At 40.8% G+C, this 27,077-nt stretch overlaps 1 protein-coding gene across 1 annotated transcript in view; it reads right to left on the minus strand.

Moving 5' to 3' along the window:
* The window catches only part of PTPRM (protein tyrosine phosphatase receptor type M), a 595,371-nt gene that overhangs the window by 250,628 nt on the left and 317,666 nt on the right, over window positions 1–27,077 (minus strand). The window contains exons 12-14 of the mRNA XM_047090212.1: window positions 13,157–13,430; window positions 12,059–12,095; window positions 5,430–5,504 (exon numbers count right to left, since the gene is read on the minus strand). Of these exons, the coding sequence (XP_046946168.1) occupies window positions 5,430–5,504; window positions 12,059–12,095; window positions 13,157–13,430 (386 nt within the window). The remainder of the gene's footprint in view (window positions 1–5,429; window positions 5,505–12,058; window positions 12,096–13,156; window positions 13,431–27,077) is intronic.

Here is a 27,077-nt window from a genome sequence, read left to right on the forward strand (position 1 = left end):
ACCTCTGCTGGTTGTCAAATAACACCCGGAAGTATGAAACCAGGAGCCAAGAAAGAAGGCAATGAGATTTTCTCAGGCTGGGGTTAGTGTGATGTGTGGTGGGGACAAGGGAGCAAGGGGCCAGGAGGGCCCAGGTGTCAGTGAGAACCCAACTTAAAGGGCTGCATGGGGTGTCAGGGCTGGGGGTGGGGGAGCAGGTGAGGCCTAAAGGGCTTAGGAGGGGAGAGAGGAGAACACGGGGCAAAAAGGGAGAAGTTCAAACAGACACTGAGGTCAGAGGAGCCCAGGGCTCAAGTCACAAAGGCTGGGATCAGAGTTCTGTCCCTGACTTCCCTGCGTATCAGTGCTCTGAGGCCTGTGTACTTGAATCTAATGCCTTTGAACTTCCTTTTCTCAACTGAAAAGTGTGATGATGTTCTCTCAGGTGGCCATTGTGAGGACTTAGCGAAATAATGCCTGTGGAGGTTTCTAGCACAGGGTCCAAACCACAGGAGCTTCTCTGAATATGCTCAGTTGCTTGACTTCCTCAGCGGGGATCTAGTTCAGTGACTTCCATGTTTTATATTTTACACTAAAAAAAAAAAAACAACTCTATTTGCTTTAATTTTTTTTATGTTGTATATATTTTTGAGACAGAAAGAGACAAAGCATGAGCAGGGAAAGGTCCAAGAGAGAGGGAGACACAGAATCCAAAGCAGTCTCCAGGCTCTGAGCAAGCTGTCAGCACAGAGCCCAACGCAGGGCTCGAACCCACAAACTGTGAGATCATGACCTGAGCCAAAGTTGGCCGCTTAACTGACTGAGCCACCCAGGCACCCCTAAAACTCTTGCTTTAAGAGCCACATTAGGGAGAAAAAGAAATTCCTTGGGATTTATTTCATGATCGCTTTGCAAAGATTCTCTCTGTGACCAAATTGGCAAAGATGACATTGGCAAAGATTCTCTCTCTGACCAAATGCCAGCCAGGCTCCTCTGAGCCCTTCCTCCCCTAGGCCTCACTTTGGCCTGTAAGACTTGAGCAAACACTGATGGTTTTCTAACTGCTCAAGGCTGCATACCTAGGTGACCCATGTCCCTTAAAGTGCCTGCCTGAGAAAACTGAAGGCTGCCCGAAGAAATGATGGTTTGTTCCAGTGACACCTGAACACAGGGCTCCTGTGTCCCAGCCCTGGGGGTGGAGGAGAGGGAAGCAGCTTGACATTGATAAGTGCCAGTTGGCCAACCAGATGGGTAGCTCCTGGACCAATACACCCTTCCTGCTTTTTATAATTTTTCACTACACTGACTCTACTGAGCCCCTGCTCACATCCCCCCTTCATTCTCCCTTTAAAATGCCAGCCCCTCAGGGAGCCTGGGTGGCTCAGTTGGTTAAGCGTCCGACTCTTGATTTCCACTCAGGTCATGATCTCATGGTTCATAAGTTTGAGCCCCACTTCAGCTCTGCACTGACAGAACGGAGCCTGTTTGGCATTCTCTCTCCCTCTCTCTCTCTCTGCCTCTCTTCTGCTTGCTCCCCCCTCGACTCTCTCTCTCTCTCTCTCAAAATAAATAAACTTAAAAAAAAAAGTCAGTCCACTCTGCACAAATCAAAATGGAGCCCACCTCTATCCCCTATAGTCAGGAGTTACTGAATAAAATCTGTTTTTACAGCTTTAATGTCCAGCTGTATTTATCTTTGACAATACAGATATGCTACATATATCTTTTTTAAAACTTGGAACTTTGTGGGAATAGTCTTTGGCTAGTTCTCTATTTTTTTTTTAGTACTAATTATATCTAGCAAGTAATTCTACATGCTCTGATATATCTGATTTGTACTTGAATCCCAGAAGCCACTTTGTTTATAAATATTCTAGGATACAGATCTTATCATATTAGATGTATGGGTTAACCAAATGGGATGATAAAAAATTTGTTTAAGGAAAACATTCTCCACAGCATTTCAGAGCTAGCTGGGTTATTAAATCATAAACAGAAATATCTTAATATAAAATAAACAGCCTAGAGATATTTATAAAATTAACTAAAAAATCTTAAAGAGAAATTTCTAGCATGTACAGCTTTTAATTTTCTTCCTAAAGCACTTCTATTATTACAGACAATTAATCACATAGTAAAGGGAATAAAGTAGAAACCAGAACCATTTCCAATTTCTAGAACTTTTTCTATGTGCACTCTTTAGAGTGCTTTTGAGGTAGATGGGACCTTTATTCCAGTTATATATCATTTCCTTTCATAATCTCCTATATCCAGTGGTTTAATAAAGCATTTTTTAAAATCTGTGGGTTGCAACCCAATAGTGGGACATGAAATCAGTTTAGTAGGTAGTGACTGGAATTTTTTAAAGAATGAAATAGAATGAAATGGAACAGAATGGAACGAATCAGAGAGCGTCTTATTCAGCATGTAGTCTTGGCAGTGAGGTTTCCAATGCTTTCTCTTCAGTTAAACTTCTGTGTATGTGTATGTGTGTACATTGGATAATGATGTAGTTCACCGTTGACTGAAGACAAAAAATTTCAGAAACACTCCCCAGTGCAATGACAGGCCTGCCCATCAGACACACCAGCATTCTGCAGCCTGATCTGCCTTCGTTCGGTGAGTCAGATCAGCTAGTATTCACGAGCATTTTGCTGTGTCCGGAAGTCCTGGCATGGACACCAGGTCACCAGGATGCTTGTTTACTTTGGTGTTAGACGAGCGAGTGAGGTCCCATCTGGGCCAAGGAAAGCCCAAGCGGCATGTGCCACATTCTGGGACGGAGGACAATCTCATCAGAGCTTCCTAGTGTAAGTACAGCCTTGAACAGCACTTGTAGGAGTAGGAGGTCAGCACAATTAAAACAAAATGAACAAAAACACTGCTGACGGCACTTCACAATGTATCCCTCATGCATCTCCTGTTGGCTTCTGGAAGGCACCATATTGATCTAATAAACAAAACCACAACTGGCCAATCGGTCACAGATGTGCAATGTTCAGAATCGTCCCACTGACCATTTCCTAAGCTGCTGCACACGATGAGAAAGGTTTTGAAATACATGTCCTGTCTGCCCATTAGTTACCAAACTATTGTCCTTTCCTAACTGCTAAATGACCAGCATGATAGTGATTTTTCATTCCTAAGAACATGTGGGTACGTAGGTTTTGATGTGACTGATGCAAAATGCCTGATGCCAAGAGCCTGGGCAACCACACAAAGTAAAACTCTTTATAAGACTTAGTAGATCTATATCTTGGCACACAGAGGGTGCTCAATAAATGTCAGCTAAGTGATTGAATGCATTAAGTCTCAAGCTTGCAGTATGACTCATGAATAAATCTATTAAAAAAGACAGTGTTACTGCTATCACAGTTGATGGCTGATGCAAATGGAAAATGCAAAAGAAATATTACTTGATTTTGAATTTATCTGGGTAAGATTACCCATCATTAAAACAAGCAGTAAATACTAAAAAAAGATCAGGAGTAGTTTTTTGGGTTTTTTTTTTTTTTTGAGGCTTATTCTAACACTCCATCATTTTAATCCCTAATAAACCAAAGTAAATGATGGAGATCGCCTGCAGCCCTTAAAAGAATGGCGGCCATACACTCGAGCAATGTATGTGTCCTTCACAGACTAGTTCCCAAATAACAAGATACCCGGGATCTGAAAGCACCGTGAAGGAGGCTGATTTATGAGCTATCTTCTTACTTATGCAAGTTTTGGAGAGAAATCTATGTTCAGAAGTTTCACTTACTTCACTGCCTAGTAAACAGCATGCTTCATATGAAGGTTGTAGATACAGCTAAAGCCTTAGAAGGGGGCTATTGAACTACATTGCCCATAAGCACTTGTTTTCAGATAGTGGGGCCATTTTTATTGGTTTGCTACAACCATAGGGCCAGTTCAGACTCAGCTGGTAGTCAGACTTGAAGGTTACTTTCAAGATGGACACCTAACCCGACCATGGGCCATGGGCCAGTCCTTAAATACGAAGGTTTTAAAACAGAGGACTTAAGAAATATGCTACACTACTCCGTAAGTACTTCTACTGTTGGGAAGAGAACTTCAGAAGTTCAGGATAAGAAAGGGTCTGTAACAAGCAGAACTTCAACCCGTAAAAGAAATATGCTTAGAAGAACCTTGAAAACAAAGAGAAGCAGAACTATCAATAATAACCTTATAGCTTTTAGGCCCCGAAACAGAGGACTGAAAATATGTGTGGAATTCCAGTAGGGAAAGAAGTAGAATTAGCCTCCATTTCATTACCTTCCAAAAATCAGTCTGTAAATTTGCTGAGTCTCAGTTGCTTTTATTTTTCCAAAATAACAAGCTCACAGGACAACATAAACATTTGTGAATTCTTACCATGAGTTGAGCTATACTTTTTTATTTTCTTAAATGTTAGAGTATATTCCCTTGTTTCATACACTCAAAACAATTGCTGGAGTGGAAATTCTATGGAAAACAGCTGAGTTTTAACCATGCCTATACTACATGCCATAAACTACAATGTTGATGATGTCTCTGAAACCAGAATTTGAATCCTGCCCACGCAATTATGTTAGAAATCTTGACAATGGTTTGCTTTTACTGCAGGACAAAAATTTGTCTCCTGGGGTTCTCTGACCACTCACCTTCCATCTGGAGTCATTTACTGGACTCTTTTCCTATAGGAGTTTATGCTGATGTCCATATACCTTTAGAGAGAGTACGGAACGGACAAGCTAATTTCTCTTGGCTACGCTCTCTTTCTGTGTGCTGCTTCTTCTATATAGAAGCACACAGTTTAACTCCATGACTCTAAGCCATTCGATTTTCTAAAAACTTCCCTAAATTATTCAATGCATTTGACTGGCAGATGTACCACTGCTCTATATAAACACTTCGAAACAAGGCTCTATAAGGAATGTAGACAGCTCTGCTCCAGTTGTACGTACACGCAAAGCTGTTTGAACAGCGTCACCCCAAACGGCTCTGGGTGGCTTCATCTCAGGACTGTGTGTGGCTCCGTGCGTGTGCACACGAGACCCTACGAGGTGGGAAGTAAAGCTCGCTCACCCTGACACCACAGGGCCTTTCTAGGTGAATCTGCATAACTGGGCATACATCTTTATGTACTCTGATGGAAATCCTGTTTGATGGCATTGCTATCGCAAGTCCAGCAAATTTCATTCTGTACAACATTAGGCTGGAAAGGAACACACCGACAGACAAACACACAATGAGAACATGCAGTGGCGTTGTGCTTAATGCATGGGTATCAATGTGCACACACAGAAGAGGCCAAGCACATCACTTCATTTAATGCGGGCACAGGTCTGTACCAAGAGCCTGACACATTGTAAACAAGCCTTAAGCAGAGGAGGAAATGTAGAGGGGAAACAAAGCTGAGAAAAATGAGCAGGAAATGGGCAAGATGACTCATCTATACTTGAACATCTGACCTGTCAGCTGGTCGTCGCCTGCGGCAGGGGCGATGCGAATGTAAGGTGTTGTAAGCTGAGTCACGATTATCGCAGCTATGGCAAAGGAAGATTCCCAGGTCAGCATGCATGAGGGAAGAAAAAGCCAGACTGAAGCTAGGCTAGCAAGGAGAATCTCGATCAGTATATCACATTGTCTCAACTTTGTTCCAACAACAACAAAAAGAGAAGAAAAGAAAAAAGAAAAAAAAAAACATAGCAAAGTGTTGAATTTTCTGGATTCTTTTCCCTTAAACAAGTTTTTGTCAGGCAGTTAGATTTCTAACTATGACACAGTTGCAAGCTTTGGCTGATATTTTGGGTAGGTCAACCGAAGATGTGGGGTGGGGGGGGGCGGGAAGTAAAAACAAAACATACGTTCTAAATAAGGCTCTAGACTGAACAGTGTTTCCAAGTGCTGTTGAGTGTGGTGTATAAGTGATTCGCTGCTAATTCTGATGATCCAAACTTTAGGCTTTTAAAATTTATTAGGTTACTTGAAATTCTGCTGCTGAAGTCACAATATTTTCTCTTCTTGCTAAAATCACCTTTGTGGAGAACATGATCTTCTTTCATTAGAGACATTTTTCTACAGAGGGATTTCTCTGATAACTAAATTTCGCGGAGAATGTTTCCATTTAGGAACCTTATTTTGTCACATTAAGGGACTGGGGAAAAATGCACCTCAAAGCATTGGTCGGTTCAAAAACCAAAAACTAGTAACTGCCTTTGCTGTAGTCGTCATGGTTAACATGTGACCACAGACACGATTAAGATTCTGGAGGCAGACCAGTCGAGCTTCTTGGTTTGGCTGCACAGCTCAGCAGTTGTGTTTAAATGGTTAACATTCATGACACACAGATATCGGGGAAAAAAATAGAAAATTAAAACGTCAGTTCTAACATGATACAGCTGGAAAATGATGCAAAGAAAAAATATTGGAAAATTAAGGACAGGCTTACATGAAAGATTACTAATTTACATGGAACAGCCTGGGTGCTATTAGAAATGTGGCAGCGAGTAAGGAAAATAGATCATCTACCATCTGCAGACAATTAAACCCAAAACTGCTGCTGCATAATATTTTGAAATATCCCTCTGCACCATTCAAACGGTGCTGCTTCTTGTAACTAGACAATTGTAGCAACTGGGTTCAAGAGTGGGATAATCGTCTTTCACACGTTATTAATGAAAACTTTCTAGTCTTGCTAAGTGAGATGAATAAACTACCAGTTGGGTCAGAAAGTGGAGAAACCCCAGGGTACTACGGAGATAATTTTCTCGATAGGATAGAGTATGCAGTTTTGCATACTGAGATGGCACACTGTAAACAGTAAAATGTTATTTCTAAGCCTTGTTACAGGGTCGGTACCAAGTTTATACATAAAACATTTGCTGGGTCACAGACTGTTGTTCAACCAAAGTTCCTGTGTGGTGTTCTGCTACTCACAGGAGAATGTGACCTACTCTGCTTTTTGAGAAAAAACTATATTGTCTTATCAGAAACAGAGCACCTATCCAATACTGAAAAAGGTAAACAACATGGATGCAAAGTTACTTGAAAATGGCGAGGTTGGGCAGCCATGTCTTCACAACTAAATGAAGGGCAAATTGCAGTCAGAGGCTCAAAGCCCCCATAGAAAAAGTACATGATAGGTATCAGGAGGGATTTTTATATGATCTCTAGGTTCTGCATGGTAAAGTGTCCATTTGTGACTATTATTTTTAGTTACAAGGACAAAACTTGAGTCTGTTACAAATTTCCTTAAAATAGGAGTCAGCCAGCCCACCGCCTACTTTTGCAAATAAAGTTTTATTGGAACACAGTCAGACTTAATTGTGCACACATCACCCACGGCTGCTCTTGCACAGCAATGGTAGAGCTGAGTAGTTGTGGCAGAAATCACATGGCTCACAGAGCCTAACATATTTACCATCTTCCCTTTACATAAAAATTTGCCACCCTCTGTCTTAAAAGGTCAATTACATTGTATTATGAAAGACAATATTGAGAAATTTGGTAAAATAAAGTCAGATATTCCAATCCTATGCTATGAAGACAGTATCTAATAGTTGATAAATTCAGGGTCTCTTTTGGGTCCAAAAGTATGTATGGAAGAGTAAAAAGTACATCAGACTTACAAAGTACCATTTCAGTTGCATGCAGTGGGGTCTTGTGGAATCTGATGAACCAGTATTTACCAAACTCTTTTGCGTGACTTTCGTGTTCCTTGGAAAATTGAGTTTGGGTCAAATATTTGGGAAACATAGTGTTGAACAAAGTTAAACAGGTTTCTTTTCCTTGGTAACTTCTCAGGGGCCTGGCTATATTCATGATGTATATTAGGAAGACCATTTCAGATCAAGCAAAGAAAATACTTTCTCTCTAAAATGTTGAATGACAAATGTAGATCATATCTATATTTCTATTTCTAAATCCATAGCTAAATGATAGCAGATTTGCATAGATGAGTGGTCTTACTATATAATTTGTTTTCTCGTGTATTGAATATGAACAATTAAAAGGAATCTTAATTAGCTGTGCATGTCAACATTCTTTTCAGCTTTTTTATCGGTGTGCTTTCGTTCTGTGAGCATTGTGGCCTAGAAACGATGGTATTTCTTTGAACAAAACCGTGAACAGGAAAACAGTGTAGAGAAACTTCTCAAAGAGCCTAGTGATTAAAAAAAGAAACATTCAAATTTCTGAGTCTAGTTAGAAACTGTATTGGGACAATGGAAGTCCTTCAAAGTTTTCTGAAGGTCTTCCAGCAAAGTATATGCCCATTGGAGTACAAATGTAAGTTAAATAAATTACTGAGCTTAAAAACAGTGAAGCGTATTTTGCACAAAAAATTCACCTTAAAATATGACACTAGAATAATAGTTTGTATTCTTTCTGTTTAAGACTTACAGTGTAACTCCTATAATGCTTTTGGAAAGAATTTAGCATGTGTTTTCATGAGGTTTTTGTTTTGATTTCTAGTTACCCTACCGTCAGCCAAATCATAGCAAAGAAAGGAATAAGTACACACATCTGACTCCAGCCCCCATGCACTAAAAACAAACAAACAACAACAACAACAAAAAAACCCCAAACGTTTACGAACTCAAAATCCTCAAAAACTTAAAAGTGATATATTTATGTACCTAAGAAGTCTCACAGATTATACTATGCCTAACTTTTAGTAGGAGCTCACAAATGTTTTAAAATGAATGTGTAACAAGGAAGATGCCAAATGACTACACTGTCTAGGAGAAAGATTACTGGCATCGTGTTATGGAAATATTATTGTATGGAAGATCGATGCAAAATATGCCATTTAAATTGATTATTGTATCAATTAGAAAGAATGTGCCTCATTTAATATGAGAAATCTAATTTACTAACAAGAAAGGTTTTGATATTTTAGTGTATCCTGTCCATTTAGAATTGATAATCAACAAGGCCTTCCAGAACTAGCATAAAAGGAGTTTTAGCCCTTCTACTGACCGCGAGGCAGCCGTTAGGTATGCAAAAGTCAAAGAAAACCCATATACTAACTGCTAAGACACAGTCGGACCAGGTGGTCTTGAAAAGAATCCAACTATAAAAATGTGAATGTGATTAAAAATCAAAATAAAACTAAGAGGATCTAAAAACAGTTAAAAGCTATTCTGTTAACTCCACCACACAGGTTGAGGGTAACATCCAAACATTATGCATATCCTATAGCTGTATGGTGTCTTTATCTTTTAACTGAAGAGACAGAATATTCTGTGATGAGTTTGCCTATAGCCAACAATCAAAATACAGTCACATATACCTATGAGGAATCTAGATATATAAATGAAAGGATACAGGAAAATACAGGCAATCCCCCACACATTTGGAGATAGGTAAGAACATACCTTAGGTTTTCCCCCCATGTCTAATTTTTATAAAGCTTTATATTAGTGTCAAAATATACCCTTGGAATAGGATTAAAATAATCACAACATTAAATTTATAAAGAGTATGAAATATATCTTTAAGAGACATACCCATACTTGAAATTACAAACTAGCTTCCTGTGAAAACAAATCCACCTCCATACTTTCTCTATAAAGATACTTGTCAACAGTTGTTTCATGAGAACATCAACATCTCTGTAAATTCAAAACGCTGCTTAGGAGTGTGGCTTCGTGCCTGAAAATGCAATTAAGCCACCACACTGTCAGCAATATGTGGCCAAAACACAGAAAGTTTGAACTTTTTTCAATTGCAAGCATCCTTCCTGCAGGGTACCAATAAAGTTATCAGAACTGCCTATTTCTCTGTTTTGACTACGTAGTCAAGATAGAATGGCTTCCTGCACCACTGAAAGAGCTTTTAGCATGAATAAAGAAAAATTATCTGACTGTAGCAGTGGTGAAACATTAGACTGCGCTATAAAGGAAGTTCACTGAATCTGTACACGTAGAACATAATAGAATAAAATAAGACCAGACAGTGCAGATTTAACCTGCAAGGAGAATATCTCCCAAGGTTACCTCCTATACTATGCTTTTACGAATGGAAGGACAATGTTACATAATGACTATTAACACTGGTTTCCCTCTTTCCCCAATAGAGTTTATTTGGATAGAGTTTGTGGCTAAATGAACGTTTGCAAATGACTTAGAAAATATGAGTGGGGAATATTCAGTCAATCAGGTCATCCGATTGCCTAATCATCCTTTGGTGAATTGAAAAACAAATTACAATATTGATTAAATCTAGCTGATGGAAGAAAATGATCCAAATCACCATCTAATTCAATCTATTGTGAAAACAGCCAACGTCAGATTTCCATATCTACGAGGGTGTTATTTATATAATTATTTAGCTATGTAAATGAACGTGATGACAAATTTCATTGCTTTCAGAGTGAATTAGGCAGGGACTCAATTTTAATAAAGGGGAGAGCAGATACTTATACAATGCAATACTATAGTTGGTCTGAGGATCTGCTGGGTGAAAAGCCGTGAAATACAGAGGAAACACTGTGGGTAGGAGTTCAAAGGTTCGGGATTAAGCCTTGACCCACAGATTATCAGCTGAGTGACCCTGGTAAGTCAATTCACCTCTAAAAATATGCATTTTCTTCATTTAAGAAATAAAAGCAGAAATACCTGCCTCCTTTCTCACAGTAATGTTGAAGAACTAGGTGAGACAGGTATGAAAGTGCTTTCAAACATTTTAGCTGTGATTTCAGTGGAAGGCATTATAAATTAGGCACTGCGGAAGCGGATTTACTCTTTCAGACCTTGAGGGTAAGGCGAATTCAGTACAACAACTGGAGCACGGGTGGTGGTCTGGATGGAGGCCTAAGAGCATTGATACCTCATTCAAGGGCTTCATAATCCTTAGTAATTAATAGCTAAGATCGTATTACAGTTTATGAAATACACCAATCTCTGTAATTTCATTTATTGTTAATTTATCCCTAGAAATAAAGGCACTTAATCAAGACAAATATGATACTACAAAACCAAATGTTTCAAAATCAAGACAAATAGATTCTTAGAACTAGAACATGAGCCCATGAGCACCTGGCAGTGTTTGGCACAGACCATGAAACCAAGAAATATTTGTGGAGCTAACGGAATAAAAAGGTCCTGGATCTTCATGAAATTAGAATTCAATGTGAATTTTCAACATGCAGATGGATGTCCATGATATATCAAACTATACTCCCTGTAAGGGAAACAATGAAATAACAAGGTATTTCTACCCAAAAGAACTCAGGTGACTGTCTCTGGCCTGACTACATCTAGTGTGACAGACCCAAGGATGCCTTCGTGCCGTCATTTCTAAATTGAGTCACACATGATAAATTCATGGTCATGGGTCACTTGTGATGGTCTGAGAGGGTATACTTAACTACAGGTGTTAATTTATAATGCCTCATTTTAATGTGGGATTTTACATGTCTCAAAGCATTGTCTCATACATTTCCCATGCCCTGGTTAAGATCACACTCCAAGGTGAACAAGATGACATCACAGCTCGTGATACATACATACATACAACCATACTTGGTTCTTTAGGAGGCTGTGTGTGGTGAGCTTATGATGGTTCAACCCCAGCCACTTCTACATCTTGTCCTTGATCACATTTTCCCAGGATTTTAACCAGGCCTGGGAAACAGAAATTCCACTAAAATCACCCAGTTACTGGGTTTAATTGCCCCGTGTTCCGTGAAAAAAGCCCATGCAGACTCCATTTGGGAGAGCTCTTATCACTAGGTACTTGCTTAAAAACAGCAGGCAGTATTTTCCTACTTTGCATACGAAGATTCATTAGTCACAGGACTACTGCATATGCTACTATGGTTTAAAAAACATGTACTGAAAGCACATAAACATTAATTTTATTTTAAAGAATTTTGAAAAGGCTAAACACTGAAAACTCCTTGGAACGCAGTAACATGACTCCTTATTTAAAAAAAGTATTGGCATGAAATAGTATTAACTGCTAAGACTCTAATACATGCACCCACAGATAGACACGCTTATTTCAACGAAGTTAACCTTACAAGAAGTTCTGAAATACCATCTAAAAATTTAAAGGACATAAACTGGGAGAGCATCCCACAATTTCAACCTACCTTTTGTGGCCACTCGGACACAGTCTATTTTGGTTTCCTGTGTCAAATAAAGAGGGGGGAAAATTACTATTTGTGCTTTATTTAAAACACAATAAAAATAAGTTCTGTAGTTCTATTTAAATGCTGATAAGAAAAGAGCTCATTGTTCCGAGTGTGGTGTTAATCACACAATGATGAATTGCACTTAGATACATGCTCACACGATGATTACTCCTTGTACCATGCTCAGATACATTTTCTGGCTCTGGAGCTGGTGGCCATGGGCATTTCTGAAGCGGGTGACAAACGAGGGGCTACACACACAATGTCTCTGCCTGGGGGCCCTGTCTTCTCCAGACCCTTGCTCACTCTGTGCAGATACTACTGGAGAAGAACTCTGGGTCCTGGATTTCCCCCCTTTTCACTGGCAAAAGTCAAGTCAATGATACTTAGACCCATGCTGTGAAGGAGGGAAACCATCATGGTGTCCAGAAAACTCCCATTTCTTTCTAAGGAGATTTTAATATCTTACCAGAGTTCTGGGTCGGTCTGAACAGAAAGGGGGAAAGAATTCAGGAACGACTCCATAGTTTTTATTTTGCTTTCATCTAATCTTTCTAAAGCTGCTTTCTCTCTCTCTCTCTCTCTCTGTCTCAAAAAAAAAAAAAAAAAGATACCTAATTTAGTTACAGCTATAGGAAGCATAAACTCTTCTGAAACCAAAGAAATGGGACAGAATATGCTAGAAAGACAGATGTTGTGTATCTCACAAAATTTTAAATGAGCTGAATGTATGTGTTGTAGCTATACTACTTCCCTGTAAAATAGTAAGCGAAGCAGAATTGCTAGCCAACTTTTGGTACCAAGTAAAAACTGAAAATAAAAACCATCATGCTGACAACATATTCTCCCTACCAAAACAAATACCAATTTATTCATTTCTTTCCATAAATTTCTCTAGGTGAAAATAAGTTTACAAAGAAAAAAAACCACGTACATTTGTTCCAAGTAAACACACACACAAAAGCATGACTTTATTTCTTACCACTATCGTCCTTAATCTATGTTCACATTAATAACCCTAAATAGCCTAGGTAAACAGCCAGCTATAAAACTTACCCCATTGGCTCTACTAGCAGCTTGGAAATAAATTCTGTAGCTTTTATGGGGGAGAAGGGGAGTGTTCCAGTATCCGTTGTATGTCTTATTATCACCAATAGTAAAAGGCTGAGCAGCTTGGAGACTGTTTGCTGGGAATTCTGCAGCAAAGTAATACTGTGAATTCAGAATTGATGCATTCTGGAAGTGAATTGGCACGGGGTAACACTTTAAGATTTCGGTTGTCTTTTTAGTTCTTCGAGGTCGTTCTTCCTCAACAACTACTTGATAGACACTAGGGAGGAAAAAAAGTATTGTCAGTGATATTTTATGATGATTGAGCTGATTCCCTTTGATTTCAACTGCATGGACCCGCAGGATATCCAAAATAAAGAATGCACTGGATTTAGTCAGTAAGAAGTACTAAGTACATAACAGATCCTCCCTTAACACTTGCTCAATGAAAGAGAAGGAAGGGGCTTAATATTCTCCCACAGAACTCTCTCACCCCAGGGGCGCCTGGATGGCTCGGTCAGTTGAGCGTCTGACTCTTGATTTCAGCTCAGGTCAAGATCCCAGGGTGGTGGGATTGAGCCCCACATTGGGCTCCGCGCTGGGTGTAGAGCCTGCTTAAGATTCTCTCTCTCTGTCTCTCTCTCTCTGTCTCTCTCTCTCTGTCTCTCTCCCTCTACCCCTCCCCTGCTTGTGAGCATGCTTTCTCTCTCAAAAATAAAAAAGTTAAAAATCTTAAAAAAAATAGCTCTCTCACCCCCAATAATACAATGTGGTTGAGGGGAAACAAAGTTCACCAAAACTACAATTTATACACATGTATAACAATCTCTGCTATTTATGTGAGGCAGACACTAAAATAATGTTTTTCTCACATGTAACTGAAGATGAATTTATAGAAAATTAACTCAGTTTACCTAACAAATGAAATTATATTAACTGTAAGTTTATTTTTAAAAAGGCAATGTAGGGGCACCTGGGTGGCTCAGTCGGTTGAGCATCTGACTTCAGCTCAGGTTATGATCTCATGCTTCGTGAGTTCGAGCCACATGCAGGGCTCTGTGCTGATAGCTCAGAGCCTGCTTCGGATTCTGTGTCTCCCTCTCCCTCTGCCCCTCCCCTGCTCTAGCTCGTTTTTGCGCGCTCTCTCTCTCTCTCAAAACCAAGTAAACATTAAAAAATTAAAAAAAAAATTAAAAAGGCAACGTATTATTTTCTTCAATGACATCTGAAGGAATGCATGTGACATTTTAACAAGTCACAAAACACAGTATATAACGATTCACGTTAAGCAAGGTTTAATGACCCATATTCTCCTACATTCTTTTGCCCCTCACCATATCAGATCAGTGGAAAGAGAGGACATAAGAAGATCTGAGAAAACAGACTGGAATTTTAGATGCCAAGGCCTTGCATCCTGAACTGGGTTATTTGAATTACATATAAAGATTAGATGGGGATGGCATCCTCTGTAGATGCCTGTATGGACAGGAGTTCCAGCACCTACCCGCCTTCCTCCCTGCCCCCTACCAATGTCTGAATTTCGAAGTAACCACAGGAGAATGAGACCAACTTTGAAGAGACGGGTGTTTCTGTGAAGATATATATTTTAAGGGCATGATGAACATTTGTGTAGTCTGGGTGGGGAAAAAGAGTTTCTGATACTGAGAAAAACTAACTCTTGCCAGCAGCTTTCAAGAACTGAATCCAGAATAGATTGGCAAGGAAATGCATCTTTTTCTCACTGTACCAGAAAAGCACCGGGACTCTCTCTGGAACGATGTTGCAATCCTAGAGTTGCTCACACTGGGACTCCTTAATGCTGAAGAAGAACCGGTGAGAGGAGCCTACCATCCCCAGCGGCCTGGGACCCTCTTTGGGTCTCGCCCTTGTGTCCTCTGAATGTGCATTCAGTGAAATCACCTATTTCTGGGAGTACAACCACTTAGCACATTCTACTACAGGAATGCAATCCAGCAGCTGCTGTTCGGTTTGTAATCTTGCCCAAAGAAAAATCAATTGTTGTAGAACATCAGAATGATTGCTCAGTAGACAGGTGGTACAGTAGGTTCACAGTGTAATGATAATGCAAATTCTGAGTGTGGTGTAAACATAAATAAATAAAAACAAGAAATATGACTCTTGCTTCCTAACCTCCTAACATCAGAGACTTTCTATTGGTTATGTTAAGTTGCTCCACCAAATCTGATGTAATTCTCAGTGCATAATGGGTCTGACATGAAAGGACGCACGTAGGAAGCATCTTCCTCTAGGGAAGACAAGAACACATATGGAGATAAAGTGGACTTGGATTTCTTGCCCCCTTCTCCCTGACTTCTTATGTGTATAGTTAGATGTGGCGAATTTAAAATATATCTGCAAATTCTGACACTTCTCCCATCTAGAATGAAATCATGCCATTTGCAGCAACATGGATGGAACTGGAAGGTATTATTCTGAGTGAAATAAGTCAGTCAGAGAACGACAGGTATCATGTTTTCACACACATGTGGAACTTGAGAAACTTAACAGAAGACCATGGGGGAAGGGAAGGGGAAAAAATAGTTACAGAGAGGGAAGGCGACAAACCGTAAGAGACTCTTAAATACAGAGAACAAACTGAGGGTGGATGGGGGGTGGGGGGGGAGGGGAAAATGGGTGATGGGCATTGAGGATGAGCACTGCTGGGATGAGCACTGGGTGTTGTATGTAAGTGTAAGTGATGAACCATGGGAAACTACCCCAGAACCATGGGAAACTACCCCAGAATCCATGAGCATACTTTACACATTGTATGTTAGCCAAGTGGACAATAAATTATATTAAAAAATAAAAATAAAAAAATAAAGTGCTTAGGTGTCCAACGACAACAACAACAAAAGAATGGGCTTGGCCAACCTTAATGACTACATACAACGAAAAGAATGTAACAAAGGGGTCATTGGTAACTCTCAAGGTGCTGGTCAGAGAAGGCTATGCATCTTCAGCCAGGTTCCCCAGGAGAGCTAGCTTTCTGGGAGAAGAAGCCAGCCACCACATAAATGGTCCAATGACCCTGAACCTGCCACACCGGAGAGGCCACCTGCAGGCACTCTGCCCTGCAGTCCCAAAGAACTCCCAGGCAACAACTGGCATCACTGACAGCCATGTGCGTGGACCATCTTGGAAGGCTCTGAAGGCGGAGCCTTCAGATGATGGCCATCCTGAGACGCCAAGCAGGAACTGCCCAGCCAACCCTCTGCTGGCCCACACAATCGCTGCAAAATAGAAATGTTCTTCTAAGCTGCTGAGTTTTGGAGTAGTTGGATATGAGGCAAATATTAAAGCAGAATATCAGGTCATACAATAGCAAGAGTAAGGGGTCAAGGTCAAAGCAAAAGATAGCACAATGCAGACAACAGCTGATTCATGAAGAAGTTTAACCTAGTCTGCCACTAAATACATACAGCACTGAGAAAATGTGACTGTTCTCTTGAAACGCCTTTTGTAGGGCTGGGGGGAGAGTGGCATGTGCATTGATCTATGCTCTTATCTGAATTCTGCTAACAACTGGGGTTTTAAATTAACTCCTTTGGGTCTTAATTTGTTTTTTTTTTTTCCCAATGAAATGAAAGAGTTAGATGGATCTATAAGGTGCATTTTATACTTTTATTCAGCATTTTAGTCAGCATGCAAGAGCTACTCTCAAAAAAATGGATAAAGCAAAGGAATAATTAACTGCTTTCCAAAGGGACTCTCCATTAAATAAAATGATGTTTAACACTGGCTCCCTTTTATCAGCTTTTCCGAATTGTTTGCTACATGACACTATTTTCAAAATTTCACCTTAGAAACAACTCTGGAAAACCTGTATACCAGACAAAGTGGAAATGCGAAGATACACATGAAGAAAAAAAAAGTTGCAGAAACTATTCCATACAGGAAGTGCTAGGCGGGGAGTCTGGCACACGCAGGTTTTGTTTTCCCCTTTTGATGATGTAAGAACTGAGGTTCGGAGGTGAAGCGCCCATTCCATCCGGGGCTCACAGCTGATGAGGTAGCAGACGTGGTCTCATGACCATCAGACAAGGCAGTAGTAGTAGCACGACCTGTTACAAGTCCTGGTTAAGGTGCTCACTTGAACCGTCTGTGCCACAGGCATCTTGCCCCGCTTTTGCGGTTACAACCGACATACAAACTGGTTCCCACCTACTTCCCATCAACAATTTCAGTACTGTTAGAGAGATTCTTTCTCTTTTATCACATCAATGGGGCTACAGATGGAAATTACACCTTTGACCTCAATTCATTCTCCCATCTCTCTCCGAGTCATTAATAACTTCCAGGGAGGACATCCCTGGACTTTGCAGGGAGGCCAGCACCTGACCCGTGTCCTGTTCAGCTCTCGATCCCAACCAGGAACCTCGGTGCCATCGGTGACAGTGATCACTCATTTTTCATGTCTAACTCCTCTGAAAGACTAGCACCGTCGCTTCCAGACTGTCCAAGTCCCACCATGTTGAATTCTATCACAAACACCTTGTCCTCTATTCCTTTGCCCTGGCCTGGACCCATGTTTGTTACTGAAATGGTGTTCTCCCCAACACCCTGAAATACTCTGCTGCTCTCAGCAGATGACCCTAATTCATAAAAGGACTGACCCTACCTCATAAAAAGAGTGAGTCCCTCTCATGAACCCTCTGTCGGGGGCTCATGATCTGCTCCCCGATTGTGATGTACTCTTGCTCTGCTCCACACTCACAAAAACATACTTCTTGTAAAGACTAATAATCATTTGTGTCTATTTATCAACACTTCCAAAAACCTCAAGTTCCTGGAGGAAAAGGTCTACAGTTTAGTCATCTCTGTGTCTCAGCACACTTGGAATGAAGTGGGCCATGAGATACATATTTTTGGAGCATAATATAATCCAGAAGTAATTTCTAGTTTATATGCATTATATATAGTAGTAGGGAAGAAATACACCGGTAATCACAAATATGCTCTGTTTTACTAAAATTTAATACTAAGTTTACTTTGCATTCATTTCTTGAATACCCAAGAGCTAACAGAAGAAGAAATGATCAAGAAACAGGTTTTACGATGAGAGAATGCAGGGTAGATTGTAAGTTTATTCAGGATAACTCAGAATTGAATAATGAGCCCTGAGAGAATCAAAAGCTGCCTCTCTGTTTTCCTACCCTCTTCTCAAACCTTCACCTCTCACTTCCCATCCATCTTTTCCCCAACTCTGCTGTGCGTGTGTTGTGTTGTGAGTGTTGTGTGTGCATTTACTCATTTATTAACTCAAGGAATGTTCTTGAGCACCTACTATGTGCCTGGCAGTACTTTAACTTGAACAATTCAATGTTTCACGTTCCCTAAGGAGAGAAAATTTTGTTTTGTAATTTAAATACCCTCTAAGTGAATACGGGCAAAAAAAAAAATAGTGATTTTTCCAAGCAGGAATTTTATGAGGGTTAGATGAAAACTTGAGAATTAAATGATTATTTAGTGGACCCCCATTTTTTTTTAATATATGAAATTTATTGTCAAATTGGTTTCCATACAACACCCAGTGCTCATCCCAAAAGGTGCCCTCCTCAATACCCATCACCCACCCTCCCCTCCCTCCCACCCCCCATCAACCCTCAGTTTGTTCTCAGTTTTTAACAGTCTCTTATGCTTTGGCTCTCTCCCACTCAAACCTCTTTTTTTTTTTTCCTTCCCCTCCCCCATGGGTTTCTGTTAAGTTTCTCAGGATCCACATAAGAGTGAAACCATATGGTATCTGTCTTTCTCTGTATGGCTTATTTCACTTAGCATCACACTCTTCAGTTACTGGACCCCCATTTTAGCCAATAGCCAATAGATCTGTTATGTTATATACTCTACTCCACTCATATTACTTTTTAAATGGTTACCATCTAGTCATCTTCAGATATATTAAAGGAAGAACTAAGTTGACTAGAGCAATTTCAAACCCAAAATGTCTTTTCATCCTGGCTCCACAAGAGAAATTAGATTTGCAAGCATCCAGACCTCAAATCTATTTGCTCTTTAATAATTTAAGCACTGAAAGGTCAAGCAGCTCTTTTCTATTCCCCTTTATCAACGTCCAAGCGCTAATGAAAAATAGCTAAATCCTATCTGCTGCCCAATATCCACACATTGCTGTCTCGCTGATGGAAATTAACACATTATTGGCACCTAGGTCAATGGCACCTCAACAGAACTCTCTGGCTGATAGGCTTTTCATCGGTGCCAATACCATCATTTCACTAGTGAATTTCATAAAATCTGTGCAACCCCAATTGTAATCTCAAAGAGTAGCTTTGAAAATCTTACTCTTTGAATGGTTTTTCTAAAAAGATTTAACAAAGCAAGTTCTCAAGGATCGAAAACCAAGCAGAAGTTTCTAGCTTAGTGGGCTGACTTAAAATTCTATTATCCTTTTAATGTATTACTCATGCTCCTTTTGTTTATTAAAGTCACACCATGCCTATCCTTATCCCACTCTTCTGGAATTTAAAGTTACATAAAATCTTCCTATCGCTTTTGCAATCTGAAGGCATGATCCACAGTGAAGATGATTCTGCCAAAAATGTGGCATCACTAGATCATAACTTTCTTCTGGAATGAAATTTAATTTAAAGTTTCATTTATGCGAGGCTTTTCTACAACACTCTAAGGCTTTTATAAGGAGAATAAGGAATCTGCATTTATATAGACTGGCACACGACGACGTATAACCTAGAAAAGAATATCAGAACATCTTTCGTGTATTCTGTTAAACCTGAAAGTTCAAATGTGATGAGATACGTTTGGTGTTTTCTAACTTTGAAGACGTTGAGGAGAAGCCTGCTGTAGAGTTGAAATTGACTTTAAAATTTGGGTCTTAATTCATTTCAAGATTAAACCCTTAGCTGTAAGTCCATTTTTCTTATCCACTTATTCTATTTCTTATCAGCATAAAATATTGGAGGGTTATACAACTGGATAACAGAACAGAGGGTGAGGGAAAGGGGAGAGAGGGAGAGAAGTTAACGATCCATTTCATTGTTGCTTTTGCTAATCTTTTAAAGTCTGCACTTCTGATCATTTCAGACTTAGACTTCGAATATTGTTCATTTCATGGTACCTCATAGTGCCTTTTAGTTTAATTTGCAATTTTTGGTAAAACCGTCTCTTCTGTATGTACAAAAAAGAGAATACAGACTAGCAATACTATCTTCCTGAAGATTATTTTTTTTGAGGGTGGGAGGGCGATGGAAAAGGAAAATATAAATTCTATGCAAAGCAGGTAATATAAATGTGTGATTAAAGTTTATTGCCATGCAAGAACACAGAATTTATTTTCTCCCCGTTCTTGGTTTGGTCCTTCTCTTTTTGTAAACCTGTCGGCACTTAACTGGAATGACACCCTAATCATTCAAACAGCCTAGTACAACTAAACGAAGTTTTAAAAATAGTGTCATCAGTTAAAAGTTAGGGGGAAAAAAGGTCAGTTCACTATGTCCCATGTGTTGATCATCATGACTAGGATTCTTCAGAGACCTTCACATAACACTCGTAATGCAAGTAGCTGACCTAACACGGCGCTGTTCACTAAATCAGAAATGCCAACTGGCACCTAGTTGTACACAGACAGTGGGCACTGTGCAACATGCCTCGCAGCCTCAATAGATCTGGGGGTTGAATATTCTACGTTAGCGACTTTAATTTCTCTTTGTCCTGCTCTCTTCTAGGTAAGATTGGCCATAAATTGCTTTGGAATATTTGCGGGCACCACAAATATATTTTATGTTCTCAGCCAAGATTCATCATAAGGAGCGAGCCTCGCATCCACAAGTTACCGTCGTTCTGTGGGTGCGTGTGCGCGTGTGTGCATGCGTGTATCGTGCGTGTGCAAGTGTGCCCGAGCATGCATCCAGGACCCTGCTGCTCTGCCAGTCAGTGATAAAATCTGATACAATAAAATATTAATTACAGCTGAAAGGTTGGGTGAGAAATATGAAGTCGATTACAGTTCCATATCGTGCACAAAGGACAGGAAGAAAAAATCGTTTAGTTATGGAGGTTTGGGATAATAAAGTAAAAACTAAAACATTAGACTCAGGCTGAGCAGCTCTGTAAAAGGCCACCTGTTATTAATCTTCACAACAGGCACCACATTTCAAGTAAATGAGTCCTAGATGGAACCTCTTTAAGACGGAATTCTCCCCGTTTTAACAAATGAAGCCGTTTTCCTTTGCAGATTTTATTTCCCCTAAGCTAATCATAATCGAATCATCGCAATTTCATAACAAACATATGATTATAAAAATTATAATTCAAGGTCAGCTACTACTATTAAAGTGTGTTTTCTTAAAGAGCACTAGTGATTTGAATAAAAATGGAAACTGAATGCCACCAAAGCCACACTAAATGTTTTCATTACTGCATGTTTGTATTATACTCAATTCGGAATATTTCAGTCCCTCGAAGTCCTAAGACTGCAGGCTAGGTAAGCTGGAACAGAAATGCCACCATCAACGAGGCAGGTGAACCAAAGGGGGTACCCTTGAGAGAACAATGAACTGAGAGTCTCCATACCACAGGCAACTGGGTCCAGCTTTGCCACTAAATCATCGACTGACCAGGAAGGTCCTTTCAAGTTCTGACATCTTACGACCCCTGACACAAGATCAGGCGACTCTCCACATCAATACATGAGAAGAAAATTATTTCATTTCCATGTCCTCCACCCTCCATTTTCACAATATTTATCATGTGTCAAGCACTGTGCCAGGCACAGGGGAAGAAAAAAAGGAGGAATTGATCACTCACTGCCCTTGTCCTTGAAGACCAGCCTAAGGGCATCAGAAATAGGTCGCTCCAACAAAGAACTGCTGTGACAGGCACCTGACATGGGTTTGTACGTAACACACACACACATAGCACGTACACAAACCCTAGCGTAACGGGACACAGGGAAGGAGTGACAATGTTTATGCCCAGCTCTTAGAGCATCTGCTTCATGGAGGACATCTGGGCTGGACCTAGCACCCAAACACTCCCACCGCTAACACCCAAATACGGCGGTACTGCCTAGGGCCACCAGCTGTCTCCCAAATTAAACATAAAGGGATGGGAACAGAAAAGCTAATGTCTTTAGATTCCCTACACAGTCCCCATTCTCTCCAACCACTTGTGCAAACAAAGTTCCAACAAGCTTTTCCAGCACACTCACTAATGACTGCCTGCAACAGCTTCCAAGAGCCCACAAGGACTCTACATCCAGAGTACAAAAGACTGCAGGGAGTGGGCTATGCCCAGCCCCGATACCTCCTGAAGTCCTGGCCGGTGTGCCCCAAGGGTTCCCCAAGTTACCTCAAGAGCAACCCCCAGAGTGACAGGGCTTTCCTTACAATTTCAGTACTGCCCAGCTCCTGGCAAAAGTGCACCTTAGGGTGTGACGACGAGCAGCGTTCCTCGTCTTGACTCCCACAGCCTCCAGTGATGCCTGAGGTGAGGGCCAAGCACCTAGCGGTCTCTGCTCTCTGGGGGCGGGAGGGTGAAGACGCCCAAGGGCACACAGTCCTGCGCTCTGTTCCATTCTACCTCTCTCCAAATCAGTCAGGCAAATTTGCAAGTACTCTTCCTGCCCTGTATAATCACTCCTCAGGTCACAAGATGCACAATGTCTTAAATTTAGGACTGCAATTGATATCCATTTTCATCACGCAGGTCAAATCAAAGTAACTCCAGGTGGGCGTTGCTGTGCTTTGGCGGGGGGCGCGGCTGCAGAGTTTGGGCCTGAGAACCATCTCGGGCTGTCCCTGTCCACAGGCTGCCTCTCTCTGCAGAAGGCCTAGCTGAGCACGGGGGCGGGGCTCGCTGGTGCACCTGCCCTGGAGGCCCAGGTAATAAGACTGGCGCTCTGATCTAATACACAGAATCCTTCAGAGGAGATTATGCTGAAGAGAAGAACATTTGAAAAATAGGGGGAGGAAAGCTGCGCACTGTATTTTCATGCACAAAAGCAAGTTTGAAATGGAGTTTGAGGGAAAGTTAAATTAAGTTTCATTGTATAAACGCTCAAATTCATCTACTCTATTATTATTATCTTCCCCTGCCATTTTTAAAGCTTCTTTTCAAGGGTTCTTGAAGAACAAACTTAGTTTCCAAAATGAATTTTCAAAGAGATGACTGACATTGTCATCCTAGAAGCAACATTAATAAAAATGATCTTTGTTTCCCGGCAGTAAAGGAATCCAGAGTATTATTTTTTAATACAATAAAATTCACCTAAAATCATGTGGGGGAAGGATGGTAGCGGTGGTAATAAGAGATTTAGCACCTTTTGTTAACACACAGTTGCAACTCAGCTATAATAAGTAATAAAAAAAAACCCAAGCCAATATAGTAATAAAAAATTGAAGTTTTACCAGTGAATGACATTTTGGTCTTTGTGACTATGGGTATCCCGATGAAAAAAGAAAAAACAAATTAGGTAGGAAGTCAGATATTTAGAACTCTTTTTCTAAAACAATTTTAGCGCCAGATAGAGTCTTTCAAAAAGTTCAAACACTGGCAAAAGAACATTTAGCCCAGAGGGTTTATGATGGTCCTGCAGTTCTCATTTCTTCAATAAATAAAAGGGAACAATTAAAAAGCCACTAATAAGCATTTTAAAAGAAATGGTATATTTTTTCTTGATTCTCTGGAGACTATTAAGAATGGGGAACTGAAGGAGAACATGCACATCAACAAAAAAAGACTGATTAATTTGATTACAATGATCCAATACACTAAAGCAAATTTGTTTAATCCATGCCCTTCGAGTGTTTGAAACTGTACCGTTAAACACTGAGTAAATCAAGGGCGCCTGGGTGGCTCAGCTGGTTAAGCCTCCGACTTCAGCTCAAGTCACAATCTCACAACTTGTGAGTTCGAGCCCCGCATGGGGCTCTTTGCTGACGGCTCAGAGCCTGGAGCCTGCTTCAGATTCTGTGTCTCCCTCTCACTCGCTGCCCCTCCCTCACTCATGCTCTGTCTCTGTCTCTCTCTCAAGAATGAATAAACATTAAAAAAAAATTAAACACTGACTAAATTGTAATGGCGTTGGGCTTCACCAAAAGAAGAAGAAGAAGAAGAAGAAGAAGAAGAAGAAGAAGAAGAAGAAGAAAACAATAAGAAAAAAGACCCTCCTAAAATTAAGTAACAGGGATAAACCCCAAAGATTCTGATGATCATAATTTAAAGTTAAAGGTGTAATTAATATGTTTCTTAACGCTAGAAGAGACAATGAAGACAGGATATTAATTTGTGGAGTGGTTCATCCATGCAAAGGAAGGTGTAACCAGTCTGGTTCCAGAAAGAATCTGCAGGGAAGATGTCTGAGGGCTGACGAGGGGACGGGGGGCGGCGGGGGGGACCCCTGGGAGGAAGCAGGTGCCTGAAGTTCACATGGCTTCGCTGGTCATGTGATGCTGTGCAGAGGAGAGTGCTGGCTGTTCACCTCCACAGACCTCACTTCCTCCCGTGCACAAGGATGCTGGCATCTGACAAAAAGTCTGCTCTTGACGATTAGGAATCACCTCATAAAGGACCAAGCATCGGCCTGATGCATTAGAGCTACTCATCCCAAGTCTCAATGATTATTCGTTTTTTATTATCATAATTATTCTTCCTGTAGGACATACTGCTCAGATCATAACTGAGGTTCAGGAATATCATAGTAGGACCTGGCAAATTTCCCAAGATGTGGGCAGAAGAAAAGGGGCCACCAGGTTATCTAGTTATTGTTATCGCCATCAGTAGAGGCCAGAATCACATCAATAATAAATAAGTAAAGCTTTCCTATGTTGAGCAGATAACATCTGTGCTGATACCACCCTGAGTGCTTTTGCTGACTGTCATTAATTCTCTCATGTCCTCTGAGGTAGGTTCTTACTCACATCTAATTGATGAGGAAGGAGCATGAGACTCAAAAAAGTTACATCAACTTGTCTAAGGTTACGGCACAAATAAGCACCGGGATGTAAACCCAGGACCATCAAACTGCACACTGTGGTTGGCGGCATTGTTTACGATTCTGAACACCTTTGTGCCCTCCTTCCCAGGAAAGAGCTATTATTTGTAACTACTCTAACCAATAGTGGTTGATGGAACCAAGGGTCTTCTGAAACTTCCATGCTTTTACAGAATGAATGTGTATTATTAATACCACACACACAGTTCTTACAGCTTCCATAAAATTACTGTCAGAATATGGGTTACCTTTAGAACATAGATCCTATTCAAGTGATAATCACAGTATATGGGCATAAAGTTAAAGGGAAGTGATGCTTAGAAATTTGAAGTTTACGGGGCGCCTGGGTGCCTCAGTCAGTTGAGTGTCTGACTGTTGATTTCAACTCAGGTCATAATCCCAGGGTCATGGGATCGAGCCCCATGTTGGGCTCTGAGCTGAGAATGGAGCCTGCTTAAGATTCTCCCTTTCTGTCCCTCTGCCCCTCTCCCGCACTTGTGTGCATGCTCTCTCAAAAATATAAGCACATGCATACATAGATTTGAAATTTTATTACTAAAAGCATGATATAAAGGAAACAAGACTAAATAGCAATCTAGCCAACATGCTTTGTTAAGCAAATACTGATATCATAGCTTTTACCCCTTTATTTTATTTTTTTAAATTTATTTTTGAGAGAGAGACAGACCATGAGCGGGGGAGGGGCAGAGGGAGAGAGGGACACAGAATCGGAAGCAGGTTCCAGGCTCTGAGCTGTCAGCAGAGTCTGACGTGGGGCTCGAACGCACAAGCCGTGACATCATGACCTGAGCCAAAGTCGGACACTTTACTGACTGAGCCACCCAGGCACTCCAGCTTTACCCATTTAAAACAAAATTTTTTTAATGTTAGTTTTGAGAGAGAGAGAGAGAGACAGAGAGAGAGCAAGCACACATACACCAGTAGGGGAGGGGCAGAGAGAGGGAAACAGAGGCTATGAAGTGGGCTTTGCACTGACAGCAGACAGCCCCATGTGGGGCCCAAACTCACAAACTGAGAGGTCATCACCTGAGCTGAAGTCAGGTACTTAACTGAATGAGCCACCAAGGTGCCCCCATAGTTTTACCCTTTTTGAGCACTTAAGTTTACAAAGAGCTGTTGCCTGTATCAGTCTTCATGACAATGCTGTGAGACAGGCGGAGCATGTGATGGACTCCAATGTTAGAAACGAAGAAAGATTCAAAAGTTCACAGGATGCCCCAAGCTCACAAACCCAAGGCTTCTGGTCCATGCTGAGTGTTCTTTTAATTAAAAAAGAAAACATTTCTTAACATTTATTTTTGAGAGAAAGACATAGTGCAAGCAGGGGAGGGGCAGAGAAAGAGAGGGAGACACAGAATCGGAAACAGGCTCCAGGCTCTGAGCTGTCAGCGCACAGCCCGATGTAGGGCTCGAACCCACAAACCGCGAAATCATGACTGAGCCGAGGTTGGACGCTTAACCAACGGAGCCACCCGGGTACCCCTGAGTGTTCTTTTAATTAGATGAAGTCCTATGAATGATTTACATTTAGAAACACCAGATTCCACTCAAAGTAAAACTTCGGTCATTTGCAGAAAACTGCGCGTGTAGGCACCTGCCAGCCTCCTTCCACCCAATAACCTCTGTGTTTGGTGGGAGTCATGGCACCGAAACACCCACCCGGGTGACCTGGTAACTTTCTGCTAGGATGCCTCATGGGCCAATTTTCCTTCCTCTGTGGCCAAATGTGCAAATGCAATCATATCTCTGCCCCATTAAAAATCCTACAGTCCCGTGATTTATGTGTGTTGAGGGTGGCAGGTGGGCAGAAGAGGGAAGAAGGAAGAAAATTCTACGCTAAAAATACATCAAAGCTACCTGGCATATTCTCAGTGCTGAGTGTATATTTACATCTTTTCAGCCGGAGGATGGCCT

This window comes from Lynx rufus, unplaced genomic scaffold (genome assembly GCF_022079265.1).
Source record: "Lynx rufus isolate CCGP_SWC_20201006 ecotype Redwood Valley unplaced genomic scaffold, mLynRuf1.p SCAF_29, whole genome shotgun sequence".
NCBI classification, from domain to species: domain Eukaryota; kingdom Metazoa; phylum Chordata; class Mammalia; order Carnivora; family Felidae; genus Lynx; species Lynx rufus.